This window comes from Symphalangus syndactylus, chromosome 10, assembly GCF_028878055.3.
Source record: "Symphalangus syndactylus isolate Jambi chromosome 10, NHGRI_mSymSyn1-v2.1_pri, whole genome shotgun sequence".
NCBI lineage: Eukaryota > Metazoa > Chordata > Mammalia > Primates > Hylobatidae > Symphalangus > Symphalangus syndactylus.
In genome coordinates this window covers 30,204,985-30,227,379 of record NC_072432.2, presented here as the reverse complement: position 1 = coordinate 30,227,379, position 22,395 = coordinate 30,204,985, and the positions used below count along the sequence as shown (strand labels likewise).

General features: G+C 42.8%; 1 protein-coding gene across 6 annotated transcripts in view; it reads left to right on the top strand.

The window, feature by feature from the left end:
• The window catches only part of LOC129492013 (uncharacterized), a 164,831-nt gene continuing 142,436 nt past the window's right edge, over nucleotides 1–22,395 (top strand). The window contains exons 1-3 of one of the 6 annotated variants that reach the window (XM_055296787.2): nucleotides 1–1,102; nucleotides 1,462–1,562; nucleotides 3,831–4,468. In XM_055296787.2, coding sequence (XP_055152762.2) covers nucleotides 367–1,102; nucleotides 1,462–1,475 — 750 coding nt within the window. In that variant the 5' untranslated portion in view covers nucleotides 1–366 and the 3' untranslated portion in view covers nucleotides 1,476–1,562; nucleotides 3,831–4,468. Of the gene's footprint in view, nucleotides 1,103–1,461; nucleotides 1,563–1,898; nucleotides 2,247–3,830; nucleotides 4,469–7,254; nucleotides 7,406–22,395 lie in introns of those variants that run through there. The other 5 variants (XR_010114042.1, XR_008660692.2, XR_008660693.2 and 2 more) reach the window with 5 other exon arrangements.

The window sequence follows — 22,395 nt, the reverse complement described above, 5'->3', positions numbered from 1 at the left end:
GAGACGGCCTCGCTGCCCACGGGGTAAGCGGAGCCCAGCCCCGCTCGGGAGCCGGCAGGAGAGCCAGGGCAGTGACCCCCACTCACACCAGAAAGCCCCTCCCCCCGGCGATTTTGCTGCCAACTCGAGTCAGCTACAGACAGTCCAGTGAGTCCTTAATTACAAGGACGAGAGAAAAGCACGGTGCCCCTCGGGTCCTCTCCGCCCCCTCGGTCCTAACCCCCGCCCAGGCTCCGGGTCTTCCCCTTTGTGTGGCCTGGACTCTCTCCCAGCTACAACTTTGGTGGGATCCCAAAGGAAGGAGGTGGCGGGGCCTACGGAAGAGGATACTCAGGAGCCAGGGAGAAGGGCTAGAAAACGAATAATATGACTCCAGAGGCGGAACCCCGACCCCCTCTATTTCCCACCCCGGCTTCACCCGGAGAGGAAAGCTGTGGGCATCTTCAGTTTAACGGACTTCGCGGAAAAGGAGAGAAGAGGGGCGAGGGAAATGGCAGTTTGTGTCCCAGGGGTTCTTCCGCTTCTTCTTGCCGCCTCCTAAAGACAAACAAACTCAACCCCCCACCCTCCGGGGTATCAGGGAACTCGTGGGACCGTGAAAAAGTCGTTCCCAAATCCGGCCGCCTGCGGACGTCGGACTTCCGCAGGGCCGGCGCCCGTTGGCGTCTACAGCCACGCGCAGCCTCGCGGGGCTCCAGCGAGCGGGGTCCGCCACCCCTCGCGCCCTCCTGCGGCTTTCCCAGCGCTGGGCCAGTGCAGGCCGAGCCCTGCGTCCCTGCCTCGCTGGGTGGGGGTCCAGGGCGCGGCTGTCCGGTGGGCCGCTTCCTCCCGCGGCCCGCGGGGAAGGGGTGCATCCCACCCCGCTCTGCAGACCGCCCCTCTGCCAGCTGGGAGGCGAGGGCACACGTCCTAAGGCTGCCCAAGGGGGAGAGGAATCGCGCCGGTAGGGGAGCGCACGGGAACCAGGAACGCAAGGCGGGCACAAGGAAGCCGAAGGAGCCAGACAGGGCCCGGCCACGCGCCCCAGTCGCTGGGCTGCGCTCCGCGACGGGAACCCAAGCTCCCAAGCACGGGGAATGCCTAGAACGGAGCTGGAATGAAGGTGGGAGCTGGAGTCATTTTGCGGGCCACAGGACTGCTCATTTCGTGGGCAGGACGTGACATTCTTGCCCCTCTTTTCTGAAAAACTTTTCTCAGGCGCCTGAACTTGGCATGGGGACCGGCCTTGGAAGGCCGGCGGGTAGCACGGCCGCAGCGTCCAGCCCTTCGCCCTCCTCGCCCCGGCCCTCCGTGTCCCTCGGCCCGCCCCCCGGGTCGGGGACGCGCGCGGAAAGGCTGCCCGCGCGCACGAGCCGCGCCTTATATCGGCTGAGGGCGGCGCCTGCGCAGGGCCCGGCGCGGCGGCGCGGCCTTTGAAGTCGCGGCGGCTGCCGCTTTCATCCTTTCTTTTTTCCCTCGCAGGCCCCTTTGTGTGACTAAATTTGGCAAGAATATGGATCTGAGCCAGTCTTTCCACGTGTGCTCCCAGCTCCCAGCTGAGAAGGCCAAGGGTTCTCTTCCGGGTAAGGAGACAGGGAGAAAGATCAAAGAGTTTGGGGAGCTGGATCTGAAATGTGAATTGAAAATAAAAATCAAGCCTGGACACATTTCAGTTTCTAAAGCAAAACCAACCCTCAGCAGAGGCCGGCTCTCTATATAGCTCTCTTTCTTTCTCTCTCTGCTCTCTTTGACTCTTTTCTGTGACCATTCTTGAGCACATGGTATAAAATAAAGAGAACATAGGGAAACAGTTTCTCTATATTTCGTTTTGGAGTAATTTTATTAGGGAAAATATCTTGTTCATAATTACCGGTATGTGAAGCCGAATTTCCTCAGCCGTAAATATTGTCTTATTTCAGCATGCTTCGCACTTTCTTCTGCGGCCACATTTGGGAAGAGAACTTTGACACAACACGTGTGGATATGTTTGTTGTGTATAGTGGTCCTGTTTTTCTACACATGATATGGTGCACCGTATAGTTTTCTTTCACAGAAGTTAGATTCTGGAAAACCAATGTTAATATTTTTATCAAAGTACTTACTGTCACAGTTGATCCCTATGATTTGAAACCCTCGCGTCGATAGACTGCAGAGATCTTTTCCTATAGGCCACTCACCAGTCAGAAACCTTTGTGTTTTTGTGGTTAAAAAACTGTAGGTCCCTTCACTTCTGTTGTTATGGAAGTAACTAAAATAAAGAGACAGCTTTGAAATACTGTGATACGAAGAATCAGAAATCCTGGGTTGGAGATGGGCCCTGCCACTCCTTCTCATGCCATTGGTAACCTTAGGCAAGCCATTTAACCTTTCGCAGAGTCTGTTTCCTCTCTGAAAAAGTGGATATAATAATACCGTACTATTAAGTGAGATAATGCATGTGAAAGTATATACAAATGTAAGATATTATTAGTCCATGAAGCAAAGATGATCCTTTTAAGGGGACCTGTTAAGTTGCAAAACCAAAAACTTCTGAAGCTCTAGAAACCCTTACCACAGGAGCAAATGGGGACAGTGTTACACTCTCACGTCCATGCTATGGACCATCTCCACGCCTCCATCAGTTGTGTTACAAAGGCCACCAAAATCATTGAAGCGGTTGTTACCCCCCAAGTGAGTGTGATGAGACAACATTTTAAGAACAGGGTGAATATGCCTTAACTCGTGTTTATGTTGGGCTCTTTAACGAATTCATAAATGAATGAAGAAAATAACACTGAAAACAATATCTTTTTGTGGGACATTTAACACACATTACAGCAGCTCTGAAAACAGTCTTAGTATAATGGCTTGAGAAAGCAGTAATGTTTATGTGGATAAAATACCCCCAACAACAGTTGTAAGGACTCACAGGTGGGGAGAGTGACTAGAAAGGTATATATGAGTTGTTTCTTGGGACTGTGTAAGTGCCACAAAAATCTGTGTTTTAGAATAGACTGTGATTATGTATCCCAGACAGAAGTATCTCAAGTTTACAATGCAGTAAAGATTATTGCTAGGGCTGGCTGGGAAGTGACAGGAGTACCACAGGTGTAGTACATAGGGCATTTAGCTGAATGTACTTCAGTGTGATCCTTTCTAACCTAAGGTAACCCCACCAAGGGAGCCATTTCCTGGGCTCATTGGGAGCCATTTTCCAATATAAGCTTTTCAGTGTGACCTGTGTACAAAGTTACAAAAGCAGCAGGGCTGGGAGGTGGGTGGGGTTCCAGGGTTCCTAGGTCCCTTTGGCATGGCCCAAGGCTGCCCAGGGTGCAGACTCCTCCTGAGATGCTCCATCTCCTTCAGCTGCTTCCTGCCAGCAGCAACCCTCAGCCTTTGCCAATTGTATGGAAGGGACTCTATAGCAATTTTAATTGGCACTTAGAAAGCACCTTCTATTTTCTTTTTTTTTTTTTTTTTTGAGACAGAGTCTCGCTTTGTCACCCAGGCTGGAGTGCAGTGGCATGATTTCGGCTCACTGCAACCACCACCTTCCAGGTTCAAGTGATTCTCCTGCCTCAGCCTCCCAAGTAGCTGGGATTATAGGCACTTGCCACCATGCCTGGCTAATTTTTGTATTTTTAGTAGAGATGGGGTTTCGCCGTATTGGCCAGGCTGGTCTCAAACTCCTGACCTCAGGTGATCCGCCCACCTCGGCCTCCCAAAGTGCTGGGATTACAGGCGTGAGCCACTGCGCCCGCCCAAGCACCTTCTATTTTCAATGTACCTTTCCCCAAATGTCCTAAATTAAAAGTGGATGCTGATCAAGTTCACTGGTCAACTTCAATTCTTCCTTTCTCTTTTCTTTACAGATGCAGCCTTTTTGAAATTTATTCTTGACCAAAACAGGAACATAGATCAAGGATTCTATCTTGCTTTTGGGGGGCAATGGAGAGACCCTGAAAACACTTAAGGAAAACCTGGGGCCTTCTATAAGAAAGTAAACTCCCTGAAAGGGGAGGCATGGCCAAGGAATTTACTTATTTTTATAAATCTCTTTCCTGGGTGGATGTAGTAATGGATGTGTTTCTTGAATTGTGGTAAATGTACCTCATAAAATGGATGGACTGGGGCTGTATTCTGAGGCTTCCTGGGCTCTGTTGGCATTGGGCAAGCACGTAATGCCTGGTTTGGGGCTAGAAGCCAAAGCCACAACCTTCTTGCAGTACCAACTGAGCCATAGGGAGATTAATGCAGAACAAGGTCATTAGTCTCATTGTTTATCCAGTTACTAGCCGCATAGATTTGTGTAAATTTCAGCTACAGTGGTTGCAGCCTGCCTTTGATGTGTGTAATCTGTACATTTTAGTGCTCCAGGAAAGTGCCTGATTGACAAGATCTACATCCAGTGCCCAGAAAACACATCCTACAAAGGCACAGTGAAATATGGAGTTGAACAATTTTCTAGTGAGTTCCATCAAAGTATATAAACCAACCCAGAGCATCAGGATTGAGCCTCCTTTTTCTCATGACATGACTTTTGAGTGTCCTTGGGAATGGTTTGTATTTGTTTTCATTTGAAACTGGGTAACTGCTTTAAATCCTTGTTTACCTCTCAGAGGAAGAACTTGGCCTGTATGACATTTGACCTTGAGGATGCTTTCTGTTTTAAAGCACTTCTGTCCATAAAAACAGACTCCTTGAGTGAGGTTACCTGTACTCATATATACATTTATCCAAGACACAGCCAATTCCTAGTTCCTTCCTTAGCTTTGTCTTGCTTGTATGGCTACGCTTAAACTCAGAATTAACAATGATGGGAGTGAATTCAGATGGTAGAGAGAGCCAGTGCAAATAGTTTAGGCTGCAAAATTGTCACCTGGCTCCACCAAACACTTTTCTTTGGCAAAAATAAAGCTAATTTGCCTTATCTGAATGTGACTTAAAGGTCCTGCAGTCCCGCTCAGCCAATTAACAGATCTCAAGTCCACTTCCCTTAGGTTAAATTGGCAGAAAGCAAAGGACAGAGATAAACTACTATCCTATGAGGTTAGACGGTAATTTTTGACTGCCAGTTCTGATAACCACAGACTGCCAAATATATTTTGAGATTCATTTGAATTACTGAGATATTTGATTTTTGCAGTTCAAATTACTAGGATAATTTTTACATTGTTTTGCTTTGTATCTCACAGTGGCTGAGTAAGACAGACCTTGTTGAAGCTCTTGCTCTCTCACTGTTAGCCCTCCCTGTCCTGCACCTTTGCAGTTGCCTCTTAACGAGTCTCTGGCTTTCATTCTTTTTTTTTTTTTTTTCCCAGACAGTCTCCCACTGTCGCCCAGGCTGGAGTGCAGTGGTGTGAACTCGGCTCACTGTAACCTCTGCCTCCCAGGTTCAAGTGATTCTCGTGCCTCAGCCTCCCAAGTAGTTGGGACTACAGGTGTGCACCACCACACTTGGCTTTTTGTATTTTTAGTAGAAATGGGGTTTTGTGTTGGCCAGGCTGGTCTTGAACTCCTGACCTCAAGCAATCCACCCACCTTGACCTCTCAAAGTGCTCTGGCGTCCATTCTTGCTAAGTTCCATGCATGCCCCACAATAGTCTGTGCCTCATAGAGCAGCCAAAGTCATCCTTTAACATTTCCTACTTGTGGCTTCCAAGTCCCTATGTGAGCTGTTTCCTGGCTTCCTCTTGCTCACTGCTCACTAGCACCACTGGCTCTCCAGCTCTTCCTTCAGAGTGCAAAGCACATGCATGCACATGTATACACACACACACACACACACACACACACACACTATACACCTCAGTCCTTGTTGCCTCTGCCCAGAAGCTCCTGGCCAGGTAGATGTTCACAGGGCTCACTCCCTGACTTCAGATAGTCCCTTCTTAGAGCTTGTTATCTTAAAAAATAGCCATCCCCCCAAACCTTCTGCCTTCACTCCAATTCCGGTCACTCTCCATTTTTTTTATGGACTTCATCTTCTTTTACTGTCACTGCCTGGCCTATTTTTTATACTTACTTACTGTACTTATTAGCTTTCTCACACTGGTTCATAAGTTCCATGAGGGTAGGGATTTTGTTTATCCTTACTTCCTGTGGCAGCTCTTGGTATATAGAAAATATACTAGCAAGGTGTGTAGAAGAATAAATTAACATGCCTTTGACAACCTCAGGTTTCTTATCTGGAATACTTCCCTTATGGAAGATTACAAATAATTGATATAAAATTACCTGGCATACAGTAGATACACTCAGTAGGTGATAACTATAATTATGCAGATCAGCACTGCCAAATGAAATATAATGCAAGTCACATATGTAATTTTAAAAAGCTAGAAACAGATTAAATTAATTTAATAATACCTTTTATTTAACCCAAATGTTGAAATTATTACCATTTTAATATATAATCATTATAAAAACTCACTAATGAAAGATTTTACATTCTTTTTTCATATTAAGTCTTTGAAATCCAGTGCAGTTTACTTACAGCAAGATTCAGTTCTTTTTTTTTCCTTTTTTTCTTTTGAGACAGAGTCTTGCTCTGTGCCCAGGCTGGAGTGCAGTGGCGCGATCTCGGCTCACTGCAAGCTCCACCTCCTGGGTTCACGCCATTCTCCTGCCTCAGCCTCCCGAGTAGCTGGGACTACAGGTGCCTGCCACCACCTGGCTATTTTTTTTTCTTTTTGTATTTTTAATAGAGATGGGGTTTCATCGTGTTAGCCAGGATGGTCTCGATCTCCTGACCTCGTGATCTGCCCGCCTCAGCCTCCCAAAGTGCTGGGATTACAGGCGTGAGCCACTGTGCCCGGCAACTTACAGCACGATTCGGTTCTAACTGGCCACATTTTGAGTGCTTGAGTATGGCTAGAGGCTACTGTATGCAGCCAGTCAACTCTTTAATGACAAGTTTTTGTCAGATTCATCTTTGTAACCCCCATACTGCCTTACACATTTCCCTCAAAACAGTAGGTGATCAAAAATATATCAAAGAATATCATACCAATATACTGTTATATACTATTTTTCATGGCAAATTCAGACTTTCAACTTACGGAGGGTGAAATAAGTCTTGGTGAAGTAACTTGAGATTATAATCATTTTAAGTGTATTATAACAGTGCTTTGCCCATAACAGAGGTGTGCAATGAATAGTTGTGGTTCTCGTATGTTGCTGAGTTGAGTACTTTTCTACATTGTAAATAATAGATTTACCATTGAACTTTAGGAAATACATAAGTTGAAGGTTTTCTGTATCATATTCTCTAGAATAACTTTCTCCTCCCTGTAAAACTGCCAAACCTGCAGTTCTATAAGAGTCATCCAGGATCAAAAGTTTCTCCAGAAATATATACCATGGAGAGTGTCTACTCCCACTGCAGATTTCATTTTCAGATACAATTCCTGAACTGCTTCTTGGTATACATGGGCCAGATATAATAGTAAGTCTATTCTGTCCTGTGCCTTTTCACTAAAATACTTTAATAAGGCATTGGCCTTAGGCCTAGCAAATTCTTTTAGTTGCAAAAGTCATTCCCCTCCATTTCAGAGATTTAAACCTGATGCAATAAGAGGAGGAGGATGAACAAAAGAGCAGGGTCATTTTCTGGAAGAAATGGGTAAAGACTCTTTTGTTGAGAGATGTACCTCTAAAGCCTTGATGTGCTTTTATGGTAGAGAAGTATTACATAAACATACTATCCTTTACTGTGACTAAAAATGACCCATAGGCTGGGCACGGTGGCTCACACCTGTAATCCCAGCACTTTGGGACGCCAAGGCGGGAGGATCACCTGAGGTCAGGAGTTCGAGACCAGCCTGGCCCACATGATGAAACCCTGTCTCTACTGAAATACAAAAATTAGCTGGTCGTGGTGTCAAGCACCTGTAATCTCAGCTACTCAGGAGGCTGAGGCAGGAGAATTGCTTGAACCCAGGAGGAGGAGGTTGCAGTGAGCTGAGATCGTGCCATTGCACTGCAGCCTGGGTGACAAGAGCGAAACTCCATCTCAAGAAAAAAAAATAAAAATAAAAGTGAACCATAGATTTTCATTGAAGTACAGAGAGTAGGCTGCGCACAGTGGCTCACACCTGTAATTCCAGCACTTTGGAATCAAGGCAAGAGGATTGCTTGAAGCCAGGAATTCAAGACCAGCCTGGCCAACATAGCAAGACCCCACCTCTAAAAACAAATTAGCTGGATATGGTTGTGTGCGCCAGTAGTTCCAGCTAGTCAGGAGGCTAAGGCAAGAAGAGCACTTGAGCCCAGGAGTTCGAGGCTTCAGTGAGCTATGATCATGCCACTGCACTCTTGCCTGGGCATCAGAGTGGGATCCCACCTCAAAAAAAGAAAGAAGGAGAAGGAGAAGAAAAGAAGGAGGAAGAGAAGAGGAAGAAGAAGAGGAGGAGAAGAGGAAGAAGAAGAAGAAAGAATTGGAGGAGGAGGAGGGAAGAGAAGGAAGAAGAAGGAGAAAAAAGAGGAAGAGAAGAGGAAGCAAAAAGAAAAGGAGGAGGAGGGAAGAGAAGGAAGAAGGAGAAAAAGGAAGAAGAGAAGAGGAAGAAAAAAGAGGAGGAGGGAAGAGAAGGAAGAAGAAGGAGAAAGGAGAGAAGAAAGAAGAAGAGGAGAAGGGGAAGAAAAATGAGATGAAAAGGAGGAGGAGGAAGGAAGAGAAGGAAGAAGGAGAAAAAAGAATGGAAGAGGAGAAGAGGAAGAGGAGGAGTAAGAGGAGAAGAGGAAGAAGGAGAAGAAAACGAGGAAGGAAGAGAAGGAAGAAGAAAAGGAAGAGGAGAAGAGGAAGAAGAAAAGGAAGAGAAGAGGAAGAAAAAGGAAGAGGAAAAGAGAAAGGATGAAGAAAGGAGGAGGAGGGAAGAGAAGGAAGGAGGAGAAAAATAAGTAGAGAAAGAGGAAGAGGAGATGAAGAAGAAGAGGAGGGAAGAGAAGGAAGAAGGAGGAAAAGAAGAGAAGAAAGAGGAAGAGGAGGAGTAAGAGGAGAAGAGGAAGAAGGAGAAGAAAACGAGCAGGGAAGAGAAGGAAGAAAGAGGAAGAGGAGAAGAGGAAGAAGAAGATGAGGAGGAAGAAAAAGAAGCATTTATAACTTTGAAAAACTTGGAAAGGTCTAGCTGTGGATTTGTGAAATTCTAATATAGCTTGATGGTGAAATACCACACAGCTTTGATAATGATGCTCAATTATTTTTATTCACATGAAGATATTAGTGATACATTGCTAAGTTAAAAAAGAAAGTTATAAGTGAATAAGTGCAATCATACCTCATTTTTAAAAGTTTATGTCTACAGATCATTTATTAGAATGTAAACTCTATGAGCAGAGGCACTGTTTTGTTTACCACAGTATTTCTGATGTCTAGAACAATTCCTGGCACAAAGTAGGCACTTAGTCAATATCTGTTGACTATATCTGGAAGGATAGACAGTAAGATACTAATAGTAGTTTTCTCTGAATAGTGGAGATTTTTATTGTGATTTTTAATTTTTTGTGCTTTTAGAAATTTTTTTTTTTCTTTGAGACAGAGTCTTACTCTGTCACCCAGGCTGGAGTGCAGTGGCAAAATCTCGGCTCACTGCAACTTCTGCCTCCCAGGTTCAAGCGATTCTCCTGCCTCAGCCTCCTGAGTAGCTGGGATTACAGATGTGCGCCACCATGCCCGGCTAATTTTTGTATTTTTAGTAGAGACGGTGTTTCACCATGTTGGCCAGGCTGGTATCAAACTCCTGACCTAAGGTGATCCACCCGCCTCGACCTCCCAAAATGCTGGGATTACAGGCATGAGACACCGCACCTGGCTGCATTTGGAAAATTTTATATGCAATAAACCAACATTGTTAAAGTAATAAAATATAATTTTAAATGTTATGTGATAAAAATATCTTAAAAAGTGAAAGAGCTGATCTTGGGTAATTTTGACAACAGCAAAAATTAGTAAATCACAGAAGAAGAGTGTCAGGAACTGGGGGCAGTATTAGAGCCAGTGCATTATAGCAGACACAATTTCAGGGCCACCTGCTGGTCACGCAGAGGTCAATACAAAAGGGCCCTGAGAGTTTACAGCAAGCTTGTCCAACCCATGGCCTACAGCCCACATATGGCCCAGGACAACTTTGAATGCAGCCAAATATGAATTCGTAAACTTTCTTAAAATATTATGATTTATTTTATTTTTTAGCTCATCAGCTATTGTTAGTATATTGTATGTGTGGCCCAAGACAATTCTTCCACTGTGGCCCAGGGAAGCCAAAAGATTGGACACCCCTGGTTTATAACGATCAGAAAGATGGGCTGTTTTTTTTTAAGATAAAAATTTAAACACAATGAAATGCATAGGTCTTAAGTGTACAAAGTGTACAAATAAACGTGTGTGTGTGTGTGTTTTTAAATTGGGCAGCCCTCAGAGTCACAGGTGATTCTGAAAGACTCCCCAAAGTGTTTTGATTAATATATACATCTGTGAAACTATCACTCCATCACAATATAGAACATTTCAGTCATCCCAGAAATTTCCCCTATGGGATGAACTTATTTCAAAGCAACTTCTTAAGCTACATTTTTGGTGAAATATCATTTGTTGGTCGTTTGTGGTTTTCTTACTGGTTGCTTTGGATATATTCCTTAACTCTGTAATTTATTTTCTCTATCTGAACAACTTGTCACCTTAGAGTATGCCTTTCTAGAAAACATGCTAATACTGTAATGTACTTAATAGGAAGGAGAGAAATGGAACTCAGGTTATTGGATTGGCTATCAAAGTGCTGAATTGAAACACTGACCAAGTAAATTGCATGAAATAATTTGTATTATAAACTGTTTTTCATTGTAGTAAGTGAAATGTCTGTGGTCTCAACAGACTGACAGTCAGATGAGGTCTTGGTTTGCTCCAGACATGGATGTTTGGGGAAGGGTATTAGGAGAGCAAGTGACTAAGGACCCGATGGGGTGATTTCCAGAGGCAGCTGTGTGCCAGTGACTTGGGAACATGAGGCTCTTTGGTGGGTGCAGAAGCACAGGAGAGCAACGTGGATTTGTGCATGCCCCCTGCACTTACCTTCTAGGCTTAGCATTCCTCTGGCCTCTGTCGGTTCAACATGCAGTTGAACACAGCAAACAGGAACATCTTTTGGCTGTGGCACAATATTGTACTTACTGTAAAAAAGATAGCATTTCCTGAATTTCTTTTATGGGAAGTGTTAAAAAATACAGATAGGAGGTAGTCTGACTTTTTTCCCCCTTATTGTGAAATAGCTGAAGTTCATCTCTCTTTCTCTCTCTCTATCTCTCTCCCTTTTTCTCTTTCTCTTTCCTCTCTGTTTCTAAGGTGAAGATAAACCTCAACTTCCAGGAAGGAAAAAATTTAATTAACTTAAATATGGGCTCAAAGGTCCATGCCAAAACAATGTGATCAATATATAGGTTAAAATTGTCCTAAAGAGGACTATGGAATGGATTGCAACATGGTTCAGGTCAGATGACTTCTGGGATTACTAGCCTGGTAGTCCAAAAAGACATTGCATGCTGTGAGGGAAATAAAAACAATAATGCGAAAACAATGTTAAGGATCTACTCCAAGTATGGCCCACAAAACACTCTTGAGCTGCTTGCTGTTGCGCCCCTGTGCATTTCATCCCTCCCGCTCTCTTCATCGACCCTGCAGCATGTGGCATGTGGTGTGTGAAATCACTTGAGAAACTGTTTCCACTGGTTTGCTGTGAGAATTTCATAGTTTGACCCCTGAAAATGAAGGGAATTAGAATTGATAGGAAGGATGATTTGGTGCCCAAAGTGGTGAATTGGTACCAGAAGGTCACCTTAGTAAGAAATGCCTTTGCTTGGTGGCTATGTAAGTTAGAAATAAGTGAGCTGAAAATTAAAGTAAAAAAGGTTAATTTCTATGAGAATATCGGTTGGACAGACAGCAATTAGATAAGGCACAATCTAAGAAGTAAAGCAGGAGAGAGAGTTTACTTAATAACTAAATATTTACTTTTATCTCTTTCACTCACTTGTAAACCAAGATAAGCCTGCTTGTTTTCTATATGAGTTAATGCTCTATGATTAATTATATTCATTATTCCAATAATAGCGACAATGAGCTTTAAATGAAAATCATTGTCATTATATCTATTTATTTCTTGGTTGCAAATTGAAAAAATATTGAAAATCAAATGGACATTGTACATTACTTACTATGAATATTTCACTTACTGTGGATGATTTAAAAAAAAACCTATTCTGTTTCACTTAATGCTTCAAGTAAATTACATTTTCTGCCTCTCACATTTGAATACAAGGCTGTTATCTTAGGGCTCCCAGCACTGTGGAGGAAACATTTCATGGAAGTAACTCTATTTCAGCTGTAATGTCTCTTTCTGCTCCTTTTTTATTGAAGAAAAAAAAAGAAGAAAAAAGAAAAAGAAATAAAGCAATAATAATTATATTTCTAGCCCAGAAATATGATCCTTTGAATAAAACTCTGCCCTCACTTTCAGTTAATCAGAAGATGAGTGATATCCTATTTCTTTATAGTTTCTTCTAGTCTTGGTGAGATGAAAGAGGAATTTGCAATCAAATAAGAGTGGTATTACAGACATTACAACTAATTTATATAGTTAACAACTCAGAATTGTATCCAGATCTGACCAGGAACATGACACAAGATTTAATTTAAAAGGAAAAAGGGGGCAATTTCTTTTTTTTATTTTGGTAACTCAATTTACATTGTGCCATGACTCAGTAATTATGCTGCAAGCCTCACTGTGAACACTGATGAATTGACTTTGTGTCCATCTATTATGTTGACACTGGATTAAAATAGAACTAACTCCATCATGCAGGTTGGAGATAATTCAGAAGTATTGCTTGCTCCTCTTTTTCTTTCTACTATCTCCTTTTTCTCATCTTCCGGATTATTGGTGCCTCACCAGAAGAGAACAGAGGAGAGACTTACTGACTTACATAAAACATTTGTTAACTTACCATAGAGACTACATATGCAGAATATCCATCACATCTACCCCACATACTGTAGTATGTAGCCAATATTTTGTTCATGTGAAAAGTAGAGAATTACACCAATCATTTAAATAACTTAGGTAAAACACTGTTGAAGAAAAACTTTATTTAAACCCAAATTAATTAATTCAAAAAGAGCTAATATTCAATCGTGCTTTATTTTGTCAAGGAAATAATTAGACATTTCTTTAGGTTCCACACAGTACTGAAATCATAGGCACAAAGTGGGTAGCAAATGAACATACATTCCTCCTCTGCCTTCTCTTTGGACCACATTCCAGACATGCTTTTTGCCCCAGCTCTCCACCAAAACTGCTAAATGTGATGGTCAATTCTCGTCCCCCTTATTTGACCCATAATTAGCATTTGACACAGTTGATTACACTTTCTTCAAACACTTTCTTCCCTTACTTCCAGGATGCCACCAGCTTCTGGTTCTTTCCGGATCTCCTGGGCCATTCGTTAGTCTCCTTTGCTTGTTTTGTCTTCCTGACCTCTATGTATTTGGTGGAGTGCCCCTACAGCTCAGTCTCTCACCCCTTTCTCTTTTCTATCTAATTCATTTCCTGATGACCTCATCCAGTCTCATGCCTCTGAATATATTATAAATGCTAACAACTTTGAGTTATATCTTTGGCCTAGACCTAGCCCCAGATTTACAGACTTACATATCCAGCTGCCTACAAACCTCTATTTGATGTCTAATAGGTATGTGAAACTCAACATTTTCAAAACCCAACTTAGGATCTTTCCCCAAATCTGTTCCTTCATAGTCTTCTCTGTCTCAGGAAATGGCAGATCTATTATTTCAGTTGCTCATGCCAAGAGCCTTAGAGCCATCCTCACCCTTCTCTTTCACTCCCCACATCCAATCTATCTACAAATTCTTTTGTTGTTGTTGTTGTTGTTGTTTTTGAGACAGAGTCTTGCTCTGTCATCCAGGCTGGAGTGTGGTGGTACAATCTCTGCTCACTGCAACCTCTGCCTCCCAGGCTCAAGCGATTCTCCTGCCTCAGCCTCCTGAGTAGCTAGGATTACAGGGGTACACCACCACGCCCAGCTAATTTTTTATTTTGTATTTTTAGTAGAGATAGGGTTTTACCATGTTGACCAGGCTGGTCTTGAACTCCTGACCACAGGTGATCCACCCGCCTTGGCCTCCGAAAGTGCTGGGATTATAGGCCTGAGCCACTGCACCCAGACTTATCTACAAATTATTTACCTGTGAAATATAACCAGAACCAGCTACTTCTCACCAGCCTAGTTCAAGCTGCAATCATTTTTAATCTAGATATTTATAATAGCCTCCTAACAGGTCTCCCTGTTTCTACCATGCTATACCTGCTATTGTCTGCAAAGCTCAAAAAGTGATCTTAAAACTATTGATGACAAGCCAAATTCTGTAAAATATTTAAAGAGGTTTATTCTTAGCCAATATGAGTGACCCAGGCCTGGGGAACGGTATTAAGAGGTCCTGAGAAAGTATGTCCACATGGTTGGGTTACAGTTTTTTGGAGTGCAGTGGCATGATCATGGCTTACTAAATCCTCCACCTTGTGGGCTCAAGTGGTCTGCCCCCCTCAGTTTCCTGAGTAGCTGGGACTACAGGCACACACCACCATGCCTGGCTAATTTTTGTATTTTTTGTAGAGACAAGGTCTCGCCATGTTGCCCAGCCTGGCCTCGAACTTCTGGGCTCAAGTGATCCGTTTGCCTTGGCCTCCCAAAGTTTTGGAATTACAGGTGTGAGCTGCCATGTCTGGCTGCAGTTTGGTTTTATACATTTTAGGGAGACAGAAGATACCAACAAAGACATAGATCAATACATGTAAGGTATACATTGGTTTGGCCCCAAAAGGCAGGACACATCAGAATATGAGGGGGGTTACTTATAGGTCACAGGTTGATTCAAAGATTTTTGGATTGACAGTTGGTTGAAAAAGTTAAGCTTTGTCTAGACTTGAAGTCAGTACAAAGACACACTAGAGTCAAGATGCAGGGAGGATTGTGAAATCCGAGGTTCTTGTTATTTAGATTAAACCTCCAGGTAACAGCCTTAGAATAGATGGTAAATGTCTCTTTTCAAAACTTTTCAAAACAAAACTCTCCTTTAGTCCCTTTTAGATCCAGGAAAAACTAGAAAGGGAAGGAGATTTTCTAGAGATACAAATTTCCCCAAGAGAGGGCTTTCTAGGACCATTTCAAAATATGTCAAAGGAATATATTTTAGGGTAAAATCACTTTATTTCCTTCAGAGTCTTCTATCTCATGTCATGCTATATCAGAATCAAGTTGGAATTTGGTATCTTATTGCCACAAAGAGTCTGTTTCTGTCAGTCTTATGATCTCTATTTCAGTGTTAATGCTGGTCAGTTGTCCTAAACTCTGAAAGGGAGGGGTATAACCAGGCATGCCTGACGTCCCTTCCTCTTATGGCTGGGAATTCAGTTTTTCGGGTTTCTCTGGGATCCCCTTGGCACAGAGGGGGTCCATACAGTCAGTTGGGAGGCTTAGCATATTTTTGGTTTACAAACTTAGGTCAGTTTATGTCCCTCCTCTGCTCAGAATGCCCCAGCAGCTTACCATTTCCCAATGTTCTGCAGGATCCTATGTGATCTACACCCACCTCTTACTTTTCTGATCTCATCTCTCACTGTTCCCCTTGCTTTCTGTGCATTGGCCACTTGAGTTTATTCGCTTTCTCAAATCTTGGGCATGTTCTTACCCCAGCATCTTTGCAGAGGCTATTTCCTTTCTCCATAGTAATGTTTCCCCAGATCTTCACATGGCTCACTCCCTCACCTCCTTCAGGTCTTTCCAAATATTCCTTGTCAGTAAGGTCTTCCCTGATCACCCTATTTAAAATTATAACTCCTCTCCCAGCTGTTGGTACTCTTTATCCTCTTTTCTCACTATATTTGTAGTACTTATTACCAGCTGACATCCTATATATTTTATTCATTTATTTTTTTGACTATCTTCCCTAGTAGAATGTAATTCCCTGGAGGGAAGGGATTTTTGTCTGTTTCCTTCATTGCTATAAATCTAGGTACCTAGAACAGTTCCTGACTTGTAGATAGAATCCAATAAATGTTTGTTGAATGAAAGAATATCTACAAAAATACATACACACAAGTATCGTAGCACGTAGTACCTATATACTTTACCTCTTATTATTGTTGTGATCTCCTAAATGGATATAGCTTAATATACATACAAACAATAAATCATATTTTAAACAAATCAGGGAAGCTGTTATTAGAAGGCATTTGATGGTCCTTTTTTAAAGGTAAAAGTTCCATTCAAAAGTAAACAGTCATACTCTCATTTGTTTTTGTTGTCAATGTGACCTGCTTCTCTAGAGATGACTTTTTTGGAATGCTCTATTGAGCAGGCAGGTATTATGAGCCTATTTCTAATTGATAGGGAGAAGAGTAAGCAAAATATCTGAAAAGTTCTGTTTTTCAGTGGCCTGGATGGAATTCCGCCAGGCCCCTCAGGACAGGTGTTGGGCCAGGCTTTATCCTTGCTGAGCCGTTTCAGGCCTTACAAGAGTATTTGAAGGTGTCCAGGGGTGGGGGAGCCTCGGCTTTGTGGTATGAGAAATGATTTTGAGTGATTTACAGGACTAGCAGTAAATTATTTTCACTCAAATAATGAGAAAACTATTTCCTTTTCTATTCTCTATCAGTCTAGTACCTGTAGCAGCCTCTGTTGGAACCTGGCCCATACCTTTTCACTTTTATCAAGTGGGTGTATGCCTGCCAGAGTTACACCTACAGCCCTTATATTCTTTGCCCAAGGCCTTCTCTTGACTATGAGACCTGCTTTGCTGCCCACAAGACAGCCCAGGAATGCTGGGGAATTAATGTCCTAAGGATTGACCTTCAACAAGTGACTAACAGCAGTTGGTGTATAAATACCCTGTCTCTCTCATTCTTCATGTAGGCGAATTCTGAGGTGTGTTTTACACTGGCTCCCTGAGTTTCCTCAGAGGGATGAAGCTCTAGTTGTCCAGAGTGAGAGCTGGCTTGATAATATGTTATTCAATTGCTTCCTTCTCTTTTCTGCCTCACTTCCCACCTCCCTCATTGGGTTTCCACATTTCCTTCACCTCTCAAGTGAACTAATTGCAACTGAATTCTAGTCACAGGTTTGCTTCTGGGAAAACTCAAACTACAGTACCTGCAAATCTTTAACCATTTCTAGTGCCTGTTTATTTCCCTTTTTACCAGAGAGCTAGATCAGGCCTCAGGCTAGAAACCTCGAGTTGTTGAGAGAATCTTGTTAGAATTAATACTAAGAGGGTTTTTTTCCTTCATTATATTTATTTTTTAGTTGCCCACTATTTTTTGTGATATTAGATTTTCCATTTACTATTGTGATATAACTGGATCCATATAAGAAGTACTTTATTTCAACCAACTGGTTTAAATAAAATGCTTATAATAAGACTGGTGGTAAAGAGATATGGCAAAAATCATAGACATACATGGCTGAAGCTTGGGGAAAAACCTGCTGTGAGTTCCTGAGCTAGCTCTGGAGGATTTTTGGAAGAACCAGAAAGTTTCATGCTGTGCTTCATGTGTGGCCTGTACAAAATGGCAAGCAGTAATACGTAACGACTGTATTGTTTTATGCCATATTCCTCATAAAGCTGGTATCGTCTCTTAAGACTTTAAATGCTTAAGCAGGTTGAATAAACTTGCTTCATCTGTGTAATTTTAAAGGGTTTCCTTTTGGAATGTTGTACTTTCATCTTCCTCCCTCACCCTTTTTCTGGGGGCAGAAGAAAATAGCAATCACCGTCATCTGGACACCTAGAAGTAACACTCGTGGACATTGTGTCGTATTTCCTCTTTGCCTTTTTCTGATAATATAAACAAAGCACTGAACTTGCTCCACTGTCAGCCCCTTCCTTGATGACTGCTACCAGCAAAGCTGGCCCTCACTTCCGTCAGACTCCTTGTTCCCTGAACAGCATTTGACTCCCCTGATCTTTCCTGAAGTTCTCTCCTATTCGCCATCACACTGTTCTCCTCTTTCTCCTCCTCTGTCTGCTCCTTCATCTCCCTGGAAAGGTCTCCTGTTTCTGCTTGCTTCTTAAGTATAGGCCTTCCCCAGTTCTCCCTCAGTGAGCTCCCCCTCATGAAAAGTATTCCACATCTGCTTCTTTAAGCCACATTTCTCTCCTAAGCCCCAGACCTTGGACACACTTTTCTGCTTGTCTGATGGCCACATCAAACTCATCATGCCCAAAACTATCCTCATAATTTCCCCCTGCAAACCTCTGGTTCTTCTATACATCTAATTTCATTCATATAAGCCAAAACCAGGGTGTCATTTATAATTCCTCTCGCTCCCTCACCTGCATGATGGGTGAGGAACCAAGCGCCCCCAGCACTGCCTCAGTACATACAGACTCTCACTGTCTCTCTGAAAGAACTGCCCCATCACTTGGGGAGTCTCCCTGGCTTCAGTCACCCTGTCCACTACCTTCTACCCAAAGTGATTTTTTTTTCTTTTTTTGAGACAGAGTCTCGCTCTGTAACCCAGGTGGGAGTGCAATGGCATGATCTCGACTCATTGCAACCTCCACCTCCCAGGTTCAAGCGATTCTTGTGCCTCAGCCTCCTGAGTAGCTGTGATTATAGGCACGCAACACCATGTCTGGCTAATTTTTTGTATTTTTAGTAGAGACGGGGTTTCTCCATGTTGCCCGGGCTGGTCTTGAACTCCTGAGCTCAGGCAATCCACCTGCCTTGGCCTCCCAAAGTGCTAGGATTACAGGCATGAGCCACTGTGCCCGGCCCCAAAGTGATTTTTTTTTTAAATACAAATCTGGTCATTGCATATTCCTGCCTAAAATACTCTCTAATGAAAGATCCAGAAGGGTAAACATTAAACTCTTACCTGTAGGGAATGGGGCAGGATCATTTGCTTTTTATTCCCTGTACTTCTTTACTATGTAATTTTTCTTTAACAATGAGCATATGTTGTTTTTACAATTAAAATAAAGATTATCAAAAGAAAAACATGCTCAGTAGCAACTGCCTGCCTCAGTTGCTTACAAGAAATCGCTTCGTGCTCTGCCTCTGATTCTCCCTCAGTCCACTCCCGCACAACAGTCATATCACAGGGCCCAGGCTTTCACCATAGGCTCCAGGTGTTCAACTCCATGCAGTATTCTAGGCCTTTTCTCAGGCTTTCCCTGCACCTGAAATGCCGCTCCAGTCTTCACCACTTGTGCTATGCTTAAATATCTTTCATGGTCTAGCTTGTGTCATCTCTTCTATGAAGGACTTCCCCACCCCAGGGAGACATGACTGCAGCTTCCTTTGGCCCCACCCTAGAACTTTACCCTGTGGAGAAGTCTACTGTAGTACTAGGTGATGTGTTTGCCTCCTCTTCCTTCCCGTGTTGGTAGGTCTCCTGAGAGCATGGACAGCACCTCTTAACAAGCATTCAGAAAACAATGAAACAAAACAGAAACAAACACCTGTCATTTACACCCTATTCACTGCTTGCCCTGCATATCACACATGTGATTTCTAGTCCTGGAAACAATCTGTAGAGTATCTCCATTTCACAGATATGAAAACTGACGCTCAGAGCTAGGCTAAGGGTCATGCAGATAGTTTGTGGCAGAGCTGGGATTTGGAACCTGTGCCCTATATAGAACCTGTGCCTCTAATAACGCTGCTGAAGGCAGGGGCTGTGTCTTATAATTATCTCCCTTGTAGCAACTAGCACAACTGGTTGCTCAATAGTGCTTCAATCAGTATGCATTCCTGAATAATTTACGAGGAGAGTAGTCCACCTCACCAAAAACCACTTACCCAGACTATGAAAGAACCTCAGTCATTTCTCCTCGTACTGCCTGAAAGAGGAGCCCAAGGGAAGTTATAGGACCACAAAAGAGTTTGCAGGGGGTGGGCAGTGTGTATCTACCCTTGGATAATCTGCCCTAGAGTGGATTGTTGGTAGTCATTTTAAAGTTGTTTGTCAAGTTCGTTACTCAAGAGCATGTCCCCAGGGACAACTTTGTCACTGAACAAGGCACACACAAAAGCTCTGGGGTAGGGCTTCCACCTCAGGGAAACATAGAGCTGTTCTCACCCTCTGGGCAGAGGGAATCAGGCCAGCAGAAAAGTGTGAGTGGTGAGTGCTGTGGAAGAGCCTGGATGGAAAGCTGTGGACTGCCTGGCATCCTACGCCTGGGAGTGATGTGCGTGTGTGCATGCGGGGGTGGGGCTGGAGCTGAAGTGCAGTGAATGAAGGACAGTGAGGCACTGGGCAGTTTGGGGCTAGTTTGTGCCAACCTAGCTTGGTTCAGGGCTAGAGGCTGAGGGAACCAGAGGTTCTCAGAGCTCCTGTAAATGTTCAGCCTGAATAGGGCTCCAGAAGTAGGAATGTGGCAGGGGAAATAGAGGCTCCAGTGCCCTTTTGCTCGGGAGCAGTGGTATGGGGTATAGTAATTTTTGTGAGCCCAAGAAAAGAATTCAACAATCAGTATGCTTAAATCAGTTTTTAAGAATGTACGTGGAAGCTACTCTGAGGCTGCAGAAGGAGGTAGAGAGGGGGTCCTAGTTCCTTCCCAGAGGAGTAGACATTCTAGTGGTGGGATGCTAATATACAAACATAGAAAAACAACATGGTATGGCACGTGCAACAATGGGCAGGCCCACTGTGGGGCAGCAGTCATGGATGTATTATTTCACCCAATCATCACAGCATCCCAGAGAAGTAGGCATACATACCCTCTTGTTCTTACCCATGACAAAACTGAATTGTAGCCTCATAAGAACATCAAGTGACAGCACATTCAGGTTTTTCTTGACACCAAAATACATCCCATTCTAGCACATCATGCAGTTAAGGGGTAAATGAAACTCCAGATGTAAAGTATATTATGCAAATGTGGAGTGAATCGTATTATTATGTCTACACCTAGCACTTCAGTGCTTAGAGAAAATTGGAAACCAAATTTGGTCAGGTTGCTGTTGGGAAGTTGAAGGCTTCCTGCTGAACAAACATTACTTTTTACAATTCAGGATTTGGACCACACAGTACTTTGATCTAAAATTTTTAGTAGACAAAGAATGAGTATTTATTGTTTTTATGAGCATTGTTTTGTATAAAAGAAATTGGGGGAGTGGGAAGGAATAAATATTTGGGACAGCAAACATTTAAATGCCAGTAGTTAATTTACTTTGCTACCTTGATTTACAATGGTAACATTTGGGTGGAGAGTTGAAAAGAAGGAACACTCTTTTGTTCTTGTTTTATTTAGAATTTCTAAAGTCTAAAGGAATGTTTTTATTGCAAGTACATAAAGTAATGAAAAAAAAAAAAGGAAAAACCCAAGGATTTAAATGCCATTATAGAAGCTTAACTGCTGGGTGTTAAATGAGCAAGGGACATTCTAGCAGATTTCTTTTAAATATTTTCCTAACTTTCTTGTCTTCTTAAAGTTAACTTCCAACTCCAAATTTGTTGTTACAAAAAAAAGGCAGAGCAAAGGAGTGTTAAAAAGAGGAAAACAGGAAAAAGAAGCTGAAGCTCCAGGCAAGTAGACCCAGGACATCCCAGAGTAAGAATGAAGTGACTGTGGGGTGGTTTGGGACAGTGGAGACAGTAGGTAGCCCACAGGCCAGAGGATTTTATTTGGCTAACTCAGATAATTCATCTAGTACAACATGAACTACTCAGTCCTTTGCCTGCATAGATCTGGCCTGGATGACTAAACAGCTACTAGCTTCAGAGTCTTAAGAACCTAAAATCCTAAAATCACATTTAGAGCTGATGTGATGTTTAACAAGGGTCATCTAGAGGGAAATCATCTGATAGGCTTAAGAGGTACAAGCACTGGCTCTTAATGTTTCAAACATACCATTGGCCTTGATCAGATGTTATTTTCAGGAAAGAAAATAGTCATGCCTCTGGGGCTTTAGCACACTAAAAATTGTTCTGAAATTTCAAAATACTCCAAAGTTTCATAATCAGCATAAGTGTTCAAAGGGAAGAAATAAACATACACAGCTTATTTTTTTAGGGCCTATTGTTTTATTTCAAGTTTGATTTTACTTATGTCTTATTTGTTTTACATCATTATCCTAAGCAGAATGATGTAGCTATGGCAATGCTTAGAGAATCTGTGTGTAATGCTCTGGGCAGCAGGCAGGCATCATACACTCCGGAGCAAGGAGGAAGATGACATCAAAGAACCTGAAGACAGAGCACATTTACTTTTCTGATTCAAATTACTTTGTTTGGAAAAGAGTAAACACAATTACCTTAACAACTGAGCTGGGAGGCTTTGAGGGTTTAACACTGCATTGTTTTCCCAGGGAGAGGATGGGGACTGCTTAGGATCAGGGAGAGAGACCTAAAGAACCAGGTGGTTTT